Below are 15369 nucleotides of genomic sequence, written 5' to 3'. Positions count from 1 at the left end.
AGCAATGCTAAACAGTGTCACAGTGTGGCTTTATCCAAACTCTCAAACACAACTGAAGTTTTCTTCCCCCACTGAAAGATCACCAATGATCTGTGTGAAATGGTATTGTAAAACATTCAATAGATAGCTTGAGTGCCAGAAATCAAATCTCATCAGGACTAATCTGCATTTAGTCTTCTGGTGGATAAAATCAGTAATGGATAGGGAAGGTGAGAACAGGTGGTTCAAATTATGTGTACGGTGACAATATAATTACAGATCAACACCATTTTGAGGGCATGTTGGCTTATTTTGGGAGATCTTCAGGTTGTGCTTCAAGATAGATCCTGATTTCATGCTTTACACCATGAAACCTTATCAATTCTAGCTTTGTCATTCTTCTAATATAAATGTGCATCAACATGGCTAAGCATATTGACTGCCATTCCAGAGCCAACCCACTACCAACTCTCCTCTGCATTTGACACATTTCTCAGCCATGCTTCCTGAAGGATCAAAAGGTCGATGGTGATCAAAAGGTCAAACATGGGCAAGAAAACCTGATGTCATGAGACATCATTGGGTCTGGAATCAATTTTGAAACTGGCAGGGTGGCTCTCTCCTGCCTGCTACCAACTTGGGAAGGTCTGTCTGCTGCTGGGACGCAACGTACTCGAGGACTGTGCTGGAAGAATCATGCCAGAGAGCAAGGCTGGAAAGCTGTTGTATATGATTTTGGGACTATATCTATGACAAGCTGTTGGTTGACTTGCCTGTAGGACACCTCTTCCAACTTAGATATTAGTCTCCAGATGCTTGTGAGGAGGACTTTGCAAAGTCGATGAGCCTTTGCTGTGTTAGAATCTGGTGAACAGGTTAATGCTATACCCTCTGTTTGGTTTTACCCTTACTGCTACTAGTTGAAACAACCGAACACTATCAATGCCATTTTGGAGGACAGCTAAGTCAATCACAAAATTCACTGGTATGATTTTTAACTACCTTTTATATGCTCAGTTTTTCTGCATTCTTTGTTAATAACCTTTTTTTTTAAAGTTTGTCTGACTGGCTGCAAGTTAGGAATAAGCCACAATATTCTCTAACTGGATTAATCTTCATTTTCAACCCTTGTCAAATGTCAATTGTAGGTTGGAATCAAGCAATACAAAATCGTCTGTTTAATGCAGAACTAAGCTTCAAGATCCATTTTCCATCCATTACCAACTGTCCATCTCCAATCTTACATTGCTCCATCGATGCCGAACCCCATAATTACGCTCTATGCAGCTCTGTACTCGACTTTCCCAGTTACCTCTGTGCCAGCTTCCAATCTTCATCTCTCCATAAACTCCAAAACTCAGCCACCCACACCTTCTATTCGTTCATTCTGATTGACATATATCAAACACACTGAAAATTCAAAAGTCTCTAGACGACAAGTGAATGGAGAAACCATCAATGGGGTGAACTTGAAACAGATGCCATGCTTGATGGCTAATGTTTATTCAAATGCATTGTAAATATCTCTTACTAAGCAAAAATGCTCTTGAAGGTTGTTGCGACGTGTACCCGCTCCATCGAGAGTAGCGCTGTGAGTGATGTGATGGCTCTGGTAAGCATTTTAACCATGTAAGAATGATAGGTTGGGATAAATTCACATACAAATTAGCCTCTGTACATAAAGCCACCACATATGGTACCCAACTGTGTGAGCTCTGCTAAATGTGACCATTATCCATTGACGGGCTCTTCTCCGCACTCTCAAAAAAGAACCAGCCAACTCAAATTGTCACAAACAGGGAATTGGAGTCTGTTTTATTTGTGTTGCAGAATACATGCTCTTTATGTGCATCTTTCCCCTTCCCCACAAGCATTTTGTAATTTCTTTTTAAAAGAAAAGTCAGGACGGTGCAGAAAAAGTGAATGAAGAGGCACATATAGTTCCCATGGTAAGCAAAGAGCACAGGAAACAGCACTAAACTCAGCAGTTTAGTTAAGAATCAACAGCTACAAGAGAACAGCAATAGCTTTGAAAGTAAACTGTAACAATAGTCTTTGAAAAACATCCATGTGTATTGGGGATAACAGTCTGGAATCTCACAGTTCACACAGGAAGACAGAATGTGAAGTATCACCAAAACACACATCACACATCCCTGCTACTGGTCCAGAGTCAAAACATTGATTACAATTCAAAATACGTCCTTCTCATTGTTCAGCATTAGACTATACAGGCACTCCCTGTACATTTTGTTAAAATTACAAAATGTATTATTTACAGATTTGTACACACAGTGTAAACACACAAAATTTGTCTATTTATTACAAGTTGCTACAACATGTGATGTAAAAATGTGTCATGGCCAAGAGATTTAGTTAATTAAAAAAAAAGGAAAGCATTCACTATTTTGACATGGGAACAGCCCGAGTACCTTCACATCTTCCTACGAATGAACGGACTTCTCAAGAATACTGTGAACAGCAGGAATCTCCACACTGAGCATGTGTAGCATGCAATCTCTCCCGTAGGCCGACAAAATCAGCCAAAGGCCAGCACTGATGCTGGGGTGTGCAGTTCCATCTTGTGAAATAGCGCTGAGAGACGATGAAACCAAGCGTGTCGAAGATATGTCTTTGGCATCAAATTAATAACATGCAATTCAAGAAATGGCAGAGGATTGCATTTCGATTCGATTGAGTGGTGAAGTGAATAAATCACCACTTCTCCACCGAGCAGCGGGACCGGCTGTGTGCATGGACTGGACTCCTCTCCACACCCCAGTCTCACCCAATTAGCTGGCACTATACCCTGACACTCCTCAGTGAATAAAACACATTAATCAAGTAATTAAAGTGTATGTAGTGCAATGATATAACAATTTCTATAAAACAAGCTACTGTCTAAGCTACAGAGATAGGCTGTGGCTGAACTCACGAACAAACTTCTGTCTCTGCATACTGTGCTCGGACACAGAAATATGAGTGTATGGAGTATCACACCAAACAGTAACACCTATTAACAGAAACCTGAAACACTGCCCTTGAGGCTCAACAACTTGTGCTTCTTGTGTCTGCAGCTCCACTGCCCGTCTCCTCATCCTTGACAGACGCAGGACAGGACTGGGCCGTGTTGGTCTGTGGTGTACGTCTGAAGAGAGGAATTGGCATGATGCAAGCATGGAGCTACGTACCCCATCGCCAGGGGCCCATCGCCAGCGATGAGGTCGGTGACAAACTGAAACCCTCCCCCATCCACGTGTGGCCAAGGCTGGCGTGGATCAGATCGTGCTGTTCTGTACAATGGTGACAGCAAACCAAGGCACACTGTACTGAACCGGTAGCGTCCTGGTTGGTTCAAATGAGGCAGAGGCTCACTGGATCAGCTCTGTGTTTTGAGATTGGCTGTTGGGCCTGGGAGGGCCATACAGCGTTACTGACGCTATGTGATTGTTCTGCATGACCTGTAAAGGAGACACAAGAACACTTCATGATCCGAAACACCTTTAAAATATGTAGTAAAGTTATGTAGCACTATCACATGCATACCCAACTTTGGCATCTTGTGAGTTTCTCCCCAAACTGATGGTATGTGTGGATATTGTGCGCAGACAGGATGAGGTTCAGAAGGCACATTACTTACAGCCAGGGAGCCTTTTAGAACTCTCCACAATGGAACAATAGCCACTTCATCCAATGCCAATGGGCAGCTGGCACTTGAGAAACACATTACATCGTGGAGAGTTCTGATAGGCAACTTGGCTGTAAGGAAGACACAAGAGACTGCAGATTATCTCTTCTTTGCTTTTCAGATTCCAGCACTTGCAGCCTTTGTGTTGTTTCCCCACCCCCCCCCAATCACCCTCCTCTCCCCCCACCTAGCTCCATCTTCCTCCCCTTGTCTGCTTCCACCTATCACCCATCGACCTCTGTCTCCCAATTCCACCCTTCTCTGTCTCACACCTGCTCATCTACAGATGCTGCTCAACCTGCCGAGTTCCTCTTTTTTTCCCCCCCTTTCTCTCCTTACCTTTGACCCATCCCCCGGTGGATCTGCTCTCCCCTCCTCCCCCCGTACCTGCCTATCACCAACTCTTACCTGCAGCTACCTATCACCACCCTGTGCCCACCCACCTCCCCTCTTTTGTCCAATCACTGCTCTGCTTTCCCCTCCTATATATTGGGCTTCCCCTTTTCCTATCTTCAGTCCAGAAGAAGGGTCCTGACCCGAAACATTGACTGCCTGCTTTTCTCCACGGATGCTGCCTGGCCTGCTGAGTTCCTCCAGCATCATCTAGATATTCCAGCATCTGCAGTCCTTTGTTTTGCGAGGTCTTCCTGTTTCTTTTTGCTGGCTGTGAGGAATACACTTCCTGGGCCTCACCTTGTCTGCACACAATATCCACACATACACAGGGAAGAGAAGGTGGGCTAATTTCCTATTCTCTAACCTGAAAGTACCGGGACTAGCGTATCTTACCTCAAATATCATGCGCTGCAGTCCAAAGCAGAAAGTTGACCCAAAAGGGTTTGTGTTGTTTGCTGAAGAGGATCTGCACCAGGAAAGAAGTAAAAATAAGTCAGCTAACATAACACAATGATGGAGAAACAACGCCACACTATCCAGTAAAGGGATCCCCACTACCCTTCTACACAAGCTTGATGCCTTCACTACACGCTTCCATGTACAGGTTAAAAATTCATGCATCTTTGCTCAATGAAAGTAAGGTGGCAAATTTACAAAGATTTGCAATCAGAAGTACTGCTAGACCAGCAAAGTTCTCCAGGACACTGCTGATTTTGGTATCCATGTGAAGCAATTCGGCCTAAAAATAGTTTGCACAGCTTCAAAAAAGTGTTCCACTGTTGAATATTGGCTTAACCAAGGGCAGAGCAATATTGTGCATACAAGTAAATTTGACTCCTGACCTTTCGGTAGGACTTTCATTTGTCTTAGCAATTTTTACCTGGCATAAAACTCCAATGACTGTGACCTCCTGCAAACTCAGATGCGACGTCCCAAGTGTGCCTGGCTGCTTTGGAGGTTGAAGTTAGTCACTCTCAGCTACCTACCTCAGGATTATTCCAGGCTGCAGCCACTAATCTCTGCCAAATCTCTCAGGTTGCTGCTAACTGCTCCATTAGGGAGATCACTCAAACACTATACTCAAGTAGAGGAGACTTAATCTACTTTCCTACATGCAAAGGCTTTTGTCTGGCTGGTGGAATTCCCGAAAGTGCAGATAAAGTGCACTCGTGTCCTCACAGATATTTCAGTGACAACATCCTACCAGAAGCACCTAGCTGTACTCCTGGAGGGTCCCCACTCCCCTCATGAACAAAGAGAGAACATGCCTGCCTCCTGCAGGTACTGATCTTCACCACCCTGTCCCAATTCCTCTGGGAGCACTCTCCCACCCCACTCCCATCACCGGAGCATCCATTCATTCAATAGCACCAATTCCACTGTAGTTGGAAGAGAGTTGCTTTTATCATCATCTTTTATCTTTAAGAGCCAGCTGCAGAGATGGAACCTGCTCGACTCAATTCTGGAAGCTGTGAGAACTTGCATAGATCTATACAAGACACAGGTTTAAACCTGACAATTCTCATTTTAGCATGGAGTCACCACATTCCAGTTTGTAAACGTCACAATTAAAGAACTTTTTTTATGTGACTTTCACAATTAGTAGTAAGGAGACCCACAAAATTGTCTTAACATTATTAAAATGCACTAAAGCAATTTCTAGTCCCTTCTTTTAAGCTTGCCTTGCAAGTCAAAGCATTTTTAGAATGGATATATGTAGTAAGAAGTCTGACTCAGTTGGAAAGTCTAATACATTTCAATCTTGTTCCTCAGTTCTTGTGTTACCTACAGCTCTTCCTCACTGACTCCAACCCTACCTTCTTACTAGTACATTTCCTGCTCAAATACACATACCATACCTATGAAGGACCACTGGCTTCTCCATGGGGTGTCCAAGCAGCTCCTGAATTGCATCCCACTGAAAAAAATGTAAAACAGGTATCAGCACTGATTAGCAGCTCACCAATAAAATCAGAGAGTTATGTATCACCAGCAGATCTCATGGGTCCTGCCTAGCTTGGGCAATGGTATAAGTAGGGTTAAGCTTGCAAATGAGAACAACACAACTCAACTTTCTGCATTTCCCTTTGCCATTAGTTTGCAGGCAGCATTGGTATCAATGGTCAGAGGCTGACCTAGGCTAGTTCAAGCATCCTTGTGGTAAACTTGTACTCCATTCACATGAGGAAGTTGGAGTTGATCTGTCGGGTGTGAGCAGGGGGAACCCCCAGTAAAGTTTAGGAGCGAGCTGAATCCAAGCTTATGGGGACCTCCATGACAAAAATCAGTGTCATTGCCAACTGCTTCCACAAACAGTTCAACATTTACTTCATGACATACAATAAAAAAAGAAAGTTTAAGAATCAACTCTTAAAAGTGCTGAAAATAGCTGATGGAAAGGAACCAAACTTCAACTCTTAAAAGCAATGGGATAATATAAAGTGTTACTCTGAGTCCCAATCTTACAATGTGAAGGGGTTACATTTTACTGAGAGTTAATCTTCAGTTTTATAAACATTAACATTTTGAGCAGGGGGGGTGGGTCAATTTATTTACCTTCAAGAAAAAGGAAGTGAACTGCTGCATTCAGTCTTGCAATTAATGATTTGAAGGCACCCTCATGAGGTGTAACAAGAACTTTTTAATTGGTTTAAGGAGTGATATTATACATTCTACTTAATTTATTAATGTTTTGTGACATGTAGAACTAATAATGTTCAAAGTTACACAGTGTGGTAATGATTAATGCGTTAACAAGCTTAATTAAAGCTTGAGTGCTATAGTAATTTGTGATGTGATGGGAAGGACATGACAGAAAGTTGTTTGATCATGTGTAGAGAAGGAGATTTTCCAGTACTAGAAAGAGCTTCTTTTGTCTGGAGTTAGAAGTGGTGCCGAGGTCTAAAACTGAGATGATGCACCAACATTTACTGTTACCAGGGCTATGGAACAGCAGAAGGGATGTGAGAACATTCTTTTGTTTTCTTTTGAGATCTGTTTGTTTCCTGGATTGAGCAGACTTTGCTTCAAACTATGGTCTCACCTGAGTGGTGGCCAAGGACTAATGAAGACTCGTACACTTGGTGTTGCCAGGAACAGCAAAATGCAATAGGACTGCGTTTATTTGAATGGTGTAAACTTTGTACTTGCTACTGATTTTGAAATGAAACAGTTTTCTTGAACATATTGATTGGATCAGAATCATATCGTAATAAATGAATGTTTTGACTTGAGTAGGGAATTTGAAGATTTTTGATTTAATGATAATGGCCACTCCACAGTTGGAATGCTATGGGTCTTGGAGAACTTGATGGCAAATGTGTTCTTACCCTGCAAGGTACTGAAAGTTGGAAGATGACCAAGAAACCGTGGTAGGTTGCTGCTGTGCATCTTGTAACACATATTGCAGCCACAGTACCTCAGTGGTGGAGAGAATGAATGATTAAGGTGGTGGAGGAGATGCAAATCAAATGACCGTTTTGCCCTGTATGTTAAGTAGGATAAAATAGACTGTGGTGGGTGGGGAAAGCAATGGGGGAAAGAGGGAAGACCTGAAAAAATGAAGTGAAGTTTTTATGTGAATTAAGAAATTACACACAACTGAAGTTTTTTTGCAGTAAGCAACCACAATTCAGTTTATGTATAAAAATATTTGGATTCAAGGCAAAGTAGTTATTATCTGTCCTACCTTGTCAGCTTTCTGGAGATACAACATTTGAGATATGATATACATGTCTTTATTTTATCACAATTACATGTCCCAACTTATAAAGAGCCTTTAACTGCATTAGTATTGCTTTTTTAACATTTTTATAGCCTTTCAACTGAACTTCTAATAATGCTGTGCATTTACACTTTATTAAGTACCAAGCTATAGCTATCCTGAGCAGCTTTCATAAAGGAAGTCTGGAGTCTATAAATCTCATTAATCTTTGAATTTGTAACAACATCCTGGATTGCAAATCTATAGCTTTTCAATTGGGTCCCTGTGGGATCTGAAAGGGAATCATGATTCAGACTACTGCCATATTTCTCAAGCTTTCCTGCACCTGGTGATTTACCAGCACATGATCCCTCAAATTATACTCATTTTTTTCCAATGGGAGTAGTTTGCTGGGCATCTGAAAGTCTTTGAGAAGTTGGTAGAGGAGTGTGTCATACACTTGAAGGAACCTTCAAACAGAAGCTTGAAGCACTTGCATGCTGCTCTCTTATGGGATCCACTCTTAAACAGCCCTGCACTGGTTTGGTGCCAGATCAGTTTTCTAGTTAAAAATAGAGCTAACATACTTTCCATTTGTTCAATCATGCAGGTTGAAGATGCTAAAATCAATTATAAAATATCATGCATAAAAACAATGGCATTTAGATGAAACAGGTTGTCATCCAGATACTGGTGGAATACAGGAGAATGTGTCTGAAAGTATTGGGGTACATTGAATTATTCAGTCATTGCAATTATGACGGCTCACCTTGCTGTATGTGGTGACGATACACTGCTGTGAGTGTGCTTCAGTGCTTTCATCTGTTAATAAAACCCAAATCATCAGTAAGTGGGAGAATTGACAAAAAAACTATTTCAATTTCTACTTAGTTGTATTTGGTCAAATTGTTCAGTTCTAATTTGGTCCTCGCCTCCAGTACTGTTTATGGAGTTTGTACTTCCTTCCCTGTGACCACAAGCTCCCCACCTGTGCTCCCCCACCCACATCACCCACCCCCCTCCCCGTCTGGGGACTCTGGTTGCCTCCCACACCTCAAACGTGGAGGTTGGTGGGTTAAATAAGCACCTTAAAATGCCTTTGGTGTGTACGTGAGTGGTAGAATCTCGGGGGAGGAAGCAAATAGGGAAAGCGGGAGAATGGGATTAGTGTAAATGATGGTTGGCATGGACTTGAAGGGCCCGTTTCTGTGCTGTATGACTCAAGCTCCAGCAAAGCTTTTCCAACTGGAAAGCTGCAGAAATGTGAGATCATTTTTGACACCCATAATCTCAGCTACAAAGAAACTGTACAGTGGACCAAAAGATAAACATGGATGAAACATCCTCTCCCAGGCAGAGGTTCTAATTACACCCAGGCCATTCTGTTGGGCAGGGTAGGTCATTTGCATGCACAACACTAGACTCCAGAAGCCAACACTATCGTCAGAGCTCTGTCTTGGGAAGTGATTACAAGATGGAGAGGACCCGATTCAAGGATGTTCTAAAAGTGTTAATTGTGTTAAAAGTCTGTCTCCTGGGAATTCTTGGCCCATGAATGCTCGGACAGGAGGAGCAGCATTTGGAATGATATTCAGAACCTTCAGGCCATGAATCAGACGCACACTGAAGCCCTGCACAAACAGTGGAAGGAGAGCAATTCCTTGTGCTACCCATCCTTTTAAACACCACCTTCCCCACAATGCACTTCCCACATTAACTTCAACAGTCACCTCAGATCCCAGACAACTAGAGTGGAACCAAGTCATTCTTGATGCCAAGAGTGCACCTAAGATGATGATACCTGAAACTCTACCAATAACATCAGTGCTGTTTCATGTTTATCAGGATCTTTTTTGGTTGTGAAGGTACAAAGGAGCCCAATAACATTTAAGCCACTGAATCCTTCTGATCTAACATGGACAAAATAGGTCACCTCTAACTAGTGTACGGAAGTTTTGGTCAGTTTGAAACCAAAGGTGGTTGATTTCCTGTGGAAAATGTAGAGGATGGGCAACTTGTATCTATCATTTTTGGTTGTGAACACATTCAGTAAGTTCATTTAGAAAATCTCTGCTGCATCCCAGACCTGATGTCATGAAGAAATCATGATAGTAACTGCTGACACTTTAACCAAACTGTTCCAAAGTGAACATTTTAATGGGGCACATTGCTCCAATATCCCCAGCTAATTGAATAGCTGAGGTGGCACTGTCACAATGTCTTTCCTACAAACTGGTCTGTAGTTTTGAGTACATCAATGGAATACTACTGGACTCAAAAACAAGGGAACAGGATTAATACAATTAATGGGTAGCCATTTAAATTGTTCTTGACAATGGCAGAGGACAGTCATAATTGGACAGTATTGTAACTGGGAAACTTTAATTATTCGTGCTTAACACCTGGGTTTTAACAGAATATGAGAGAACTTCCCAATTCCTTTTACCTTTTAAAATGAGATAGTCAAATGGGCTCAGCAGAGAGGTCCTGTGACAGAGGTCACCATACCACACTAAATATTTCAAGTCTTAGGTCTACAAATGATGGTGCTCTGACAGAGACCTAGCATCACTACAAGTGCCGCTTTTAATGAAACCTGCTACGAGTTAATTAATCCCCCACCCAAAGAAGACATCCACAAAGCCTAATGCATCAAATTTCATGGGTGGAGGAGAGTCACAGTTGGACTGTATTGTAACCGGGTAACTTCAATTATTAGAATGGTTAACACCTAGGTTTTAATAGAATTTGAGATAATTTCCCAATAGTTGGGTTCCTCTTGCCAATTCTCAATAAAACCATTGGGACAGGTAAACCTCAATTGATTGTTTTAATCAAAAAGACTGCATTCATTGCAAGAGATCCCACAGCTCATCCTTGTCTGTCCTAGCTTGAGACAGTGAAATGTGAAATGACATGCCCATTTTTTTTTTGTAAAACTTTCAGCATATCGATCTGATGTAAATAAATTCCAGGGGGAGAGAACCAGTATTTGTGAAATTTGATAAATTAATCATCACCCACCCCTACCTTGCACACTTTAACCTACATTGATTGGTTTCCAAAAAAGCAACAAATGAATTTAAAATTCTCAAATCTTGGTCTCTCCCCAACTAGCACCACCCACCCCAACAACCAAGCAGGATTTTTGATTTCTTCTAGTTCTTCTGCATCCTAAACTTCCTCCAGACCACCACTGATTAACATGCCTTCAGCTAATTTGGAACCAAGTTAAGAAATTCCTTCCCCAAACATCTCTATGCCTTCCTCCTCAAAATTCCATCTTGTAGCAAGATTATGACCACCCATTCAGGCGCACAATTAACTTCTATTAATGTTTCTATAAATTGCCACAGGATGTTTTCCTAGGTGAAAGCTCAATACAAATGCATATAACATAATTGTTGATGAACTGTACTTTCACAACTAAGTAACTACCAGAGTTACTTCAAGTTAGAGTTCCTCTCATCTACACTTTGACCTGCAACGTGGCTAATAGAGGAAGTGAGAGGAACAGGATACACTTTAGATCCGTAAACAATTCTGTTAGTTGGACAGAGCATTTGACTGCCAAATAGATTATACCACTATGTACTATAATTATATTCTAAAGCAAATGTATGTATTTGAAAAATCGGAATAGTAACTGCTCAATTGTTTTGTTGATCTTTTTATCTCTTAACAACTGTTCCCATTGCCTCATCATTTAGGAGCGATGCCACACCAAGCAGTTCATTTAATCATAGGGCTGCAATAATTTCTTCCTGGAACATCTGTTTTGCATTCTCTGGAAATTTCATCTTTCCAAGGCAAAAAGAAAGCTAAAAATCCGCCACCCCCAGCTGTCCCACAGAAAGGGAACTCACCTCGTTTAACTGCCAGTGGGATCTTGAAATCACAGCGATGGTATCTGGAAAAAAAAGAAATTACAAGTAGTTAATTATATAGTTGGAATTATCCACTCTGCTGAGCAGCTGAGATTCCACCCTGCCAACCCAATACTTGGGAGAAAAGATGCTAAAACTGGATGCAGTGGAGTGGATTAAAAGAGCAGCACAGTGGTGCAGCTAGTCGAGCCGCAGTCTCATAGCAGCAGAGACTCTGCTTCTGTCTGCGTGGCCGTTGGGTTTCCTCCAGGTGCTCTGGTTTTCTCTCGCATCCCAAAAGGTTAATTGACCACTGTAAATCGTCCCTAATGTGTAGGTGAGAAGTAGAATATGTGGGGAGTTACTGGGAATGTAGGGAGAATTTTAAAAAATGGGATTAATGTAAATGGATCATCAGTGCAGACTTAGTAGGCCAAAGGGCCTATTTCTGTGCTGTATCGCTCTGTGACATAGTCACTCTAAATACCAACAGAGCAATAGAATGAGAGATCCCATTCTACACAATATACTGTACATGTAAAGAGTCAAGACTTCATTGCCTGATCAAATTCAAATCCACAAAATATTTGCTATCTAGATCTCAAACCTTTCCCTGTCACCAGAGGGGATAACCTTGCAGATCCATTTCCAATTTTCAGAAGTGCAAAGTTCTACTTCTAATCTCTAGTTACCTTTCACAAATTAATCAATCCTCAATCTTCTACGTCGTTGACATGCCTTCCCACACCCAGATATGGGCAAAGGCCGTCAGAGATGCTGCTAATTGGTCATTTCAGGAAAGGAGACAAATTTGACTGCATTAACTATGGAGGGTTCACCCCACTGTCTGTCACAGGGAAAGTAATCGCCAGAGTCCTCCTCAACTGCTTTCTCCCAGTGGCTAAAGAGTTGCTCTGAATTGCAGTGTGGCTTCCATCCACCAGGGATACAACTTTGGGAAACACAGGGAGCAGCACCAACCACAATACAGGGCCAACTTCAACCTCAGAGGCTTTGACTCCATAATTGAGAGGACCTTGGAGTATTCTTCTCAAATTCATCTTCCCTCAAAATTTGTCCCCATCCTACACCTGCAAACAAGGTGCAATTTTAACAAATGGACTCATAACAGATTAAATCTCGGCACAGACTGGTATCAAGCGAGGCTGTATCATTGCCCCAACACTTTCCCCAATGATTCTCACTGCTTTACTGCACCTCACTTCCAAAAAGCTTTCTGCTGGAGTGGGGATAATCTACTGGACAATGGGGAGAATATTTAACGTGCTGCCTCCACTCCAGAACCAAGGTCACTCCCAGCTACCGTACAAAGACACTTGCATATGCACAGATAGAGACAGAGCTCCAACCTACCTATTTACCAAAGTACATGAGGAGGAATTTCACACAAAACCCTACCGTACAACACTGTCCCCAGACAATAAGGATTCGTGACAAGACATTGGAAAAAATAGACCACTCCCCAGATCTGAGGTGCCACTTCTCAGTGAAGGCAGATATCGGTGGCAAAATTTACCATCACTTCAGTGCACTAGCACAGCCGTTGGGTGATTGAGAGAAAGGGTGCTTGAAGTTCTTGAACTGGCAAAATCTCAATCTACCAGGCAGCAGTGAGACCTACCTTCCTTTATGTTGGTGAGGCATGGGCTGCCTATTGCAGGCACCTCAAGACAATGGAGAAATACCACCAGCGCTGGCTCTGCAAAATCCTTTAAATCCATTGGAAAGATAAGTGAATCAATGTCAGCATCATCTCCCTGGCCCACATCTCCATTACTGAAGTCCTAATTACACACAGTTGACTTCACTAGTTGTCTGCATGCTCCACACCAGACACCTTAAACAGACCACCTATTCTGAGCTTGGTCACAGGAAGAAACAGGACTCATAACAGATTAAATCTCGGCACAGAATGGTATCAAGCGAGGCTGTATCATCGCCCCAACACTTCCCCAATTGATTACGTTATGATTCCGTTCGGTCACAGGCAGACAGAGGAAAGGATTCAAAGATAATCTCAAGCCTCCTGAAAGCACTACAATATCTCCACTGATTCCTGAGAATCCTTAAACTATGACTGCTCAAGATGGAGAAGGACCATTGGGACGTTCATATTTTGGCAGCACAGACTATCCACCCACTCACTGTCAGCACTTCCCGCCCCATCTGTGGAAGAGGTCTGGGGGCCCCACACTGGCCTCATCAGTTACCTCAGAATCCACAAAGCTTGAGTAGAAATCATTTTCAAAGGACCACCGAAGTAGTAAGGAAACCTTTTCAAGTACTTCAGCAATTTTCAAGGACTGCAGAAACAGCCACAAAAACAAACCATGACTCACTTCAGACCATGGATAAAAATACCATCTTCATATTAAGTCACAAAAATCATTAATGTAAACACAATACAGAGGGAGCAGCTGTACTCAATGCCCTGCAACCCATGTAACAGCGGTCCTAAAAAGATTAAATCCCAGCTTTCCTTTAAGAGAATTGACAAGTTGCAGTACAACAAAATTGACAAGGACAAAACAAAGAGCAAACAGTAATCTGATGCTTGCTGTCCAGAATCCATCCCACTGATTGGACTAATTTCTGAAAATTCAAACATTATACATAATGACCAATGACTATCTGAACAGAACCTGGTACAATACACAAGCTACTGCCAGTACATTGTAATGCTGTATAATTAACTTGTCCTTTTGTGGCTTAAAGACGATTGTGGCTCCCTGATGATCGCCTGCATTGATTAGAATACAAATAACATGTAGCCAAATTACATTTAGTTTTCCATGCTGCTCAAGCATAGGACACTCACCTCAGTCAGAAAAGAGATCTTTAACCAAGGTAATAAGAGTCCTCTGCTCAAGTTACCATCCTTTATTTAGTGTTCAACTGTGAGACACTTCACAGCCGAAGTGCAGGGTCCATATGGAGCAAGAACACCATCAACTCATAGTATCCTCTCTGCTTTTCCCCACCTTTTCACATGATGTGCCAATGGTTGAACTTCGATCTTTCTAATGTGCACAGGACCAATCACACAGTGTATTTATCCACTGAGCTATTGACACCCGATTCTCCTGAGTGTTACGTGTCTAATAACTATAGGCACATCAGCACTCAAAAAGCAAACTTTTCATCTGCACTGCACAGTAGTTAAAAATAATTTGTTTCTTTCCAATTAAAGATGGCTTTCCCAGTGGAAGGGCATGCTCTGAGTCTGCTCAACAGTGCAATTGGATACAGTTCCATAAGATACATTAAAGCCAGCCTTAGCATTCATTTTAGATCACAAAAAGTATAGCTCAATTTCAAAAGGCAAGCACCCTACAAGCAAGTATATCAGATAGCGATCCAGCAACTGCAAACGTTCTGCATTGAGATACAATCCCAGAGTCGTCATTAATCTTCAGTTGCTTCTTTTAAATGACCTCTTTTTTTGGCAGGAGGTAGGCAATGAATACTATTCAGCTGACCTCACGATCTACCTTGTTGTGACCTTGCACCTTATTGCACTGCACTTTCTCTGTAGCTGTAACACTTTACTCTGTACTGTTACTATTTTCACCTGTACTACATCAACGCACTCTGTACTAACTCGATGTAACTGCACTGTGTAATGAATTGACCTGTAAGATCGGTTTATAAGACAAGTTTTTCACTGTACCTCGGTACAAGTGACGATAATAAACCAACACCAGTAACAAACTTGA

The 15369-nt window shown here is 42.0% G+C and overlaps 1 protein-coding gene across 2 annotated transcripts in view; it reads right to left on the bottom strand.

The window, feature by feature from the left end:
• Positions 1-1448: 1448 nt before the first annotated feature.
• phaf1 (phagosome assembly factor 1) overlaps positions 1449-15369 on the bottom strand; it is a 70905-nt gene continuing 56984 nt past the window's right edge. Inside the window, exons 12-16 of one of the 2 annotated variants that reach the window (XM_052028589.1) lie at positions 11633-11676; positions 8536-8588; positions 5918-5981; positions 4457-4529; positions 1449-3440 (exon numbers count right to left, since the gene is read on the bottom strand). In XM_052028589.1, coding sequence (XP_051884549.1) covers positions 4465-4529; positions 5918-5981; positions 8536-8588; positions 11633-11676 — 226 coding nt within the window. In that variant the 3' untranslated portion in view covers positions 1449-3440; positions 4457-4464. The remainder of the gene's footprint in view (positions 3441-4456; positions 4530-5917; positions 5982-8535; positions 8589-11632; positions 11677-15369) is intronic. The other variant, XM_052028588.1, reaches the window with a different exon arrangement.

The sequence above is a fragment of the Pristis pectinata genome, chromosome 13, assembly GCF_009764475.1.
Source record: "Pristis pectinata isolate sPriPec2 chromosome 13, sPriPec2.1.pri, whole genome shotgun sequence".
NCBI lineage: Eukaryota > Metazoa > Chordata > Chondrichthyes > Rhinopristiformes > Pristidae > Pristis > Pristis pectinata.
This window is presented reverse-complemented; position numbering and strand designations above follow the sequence as displayed.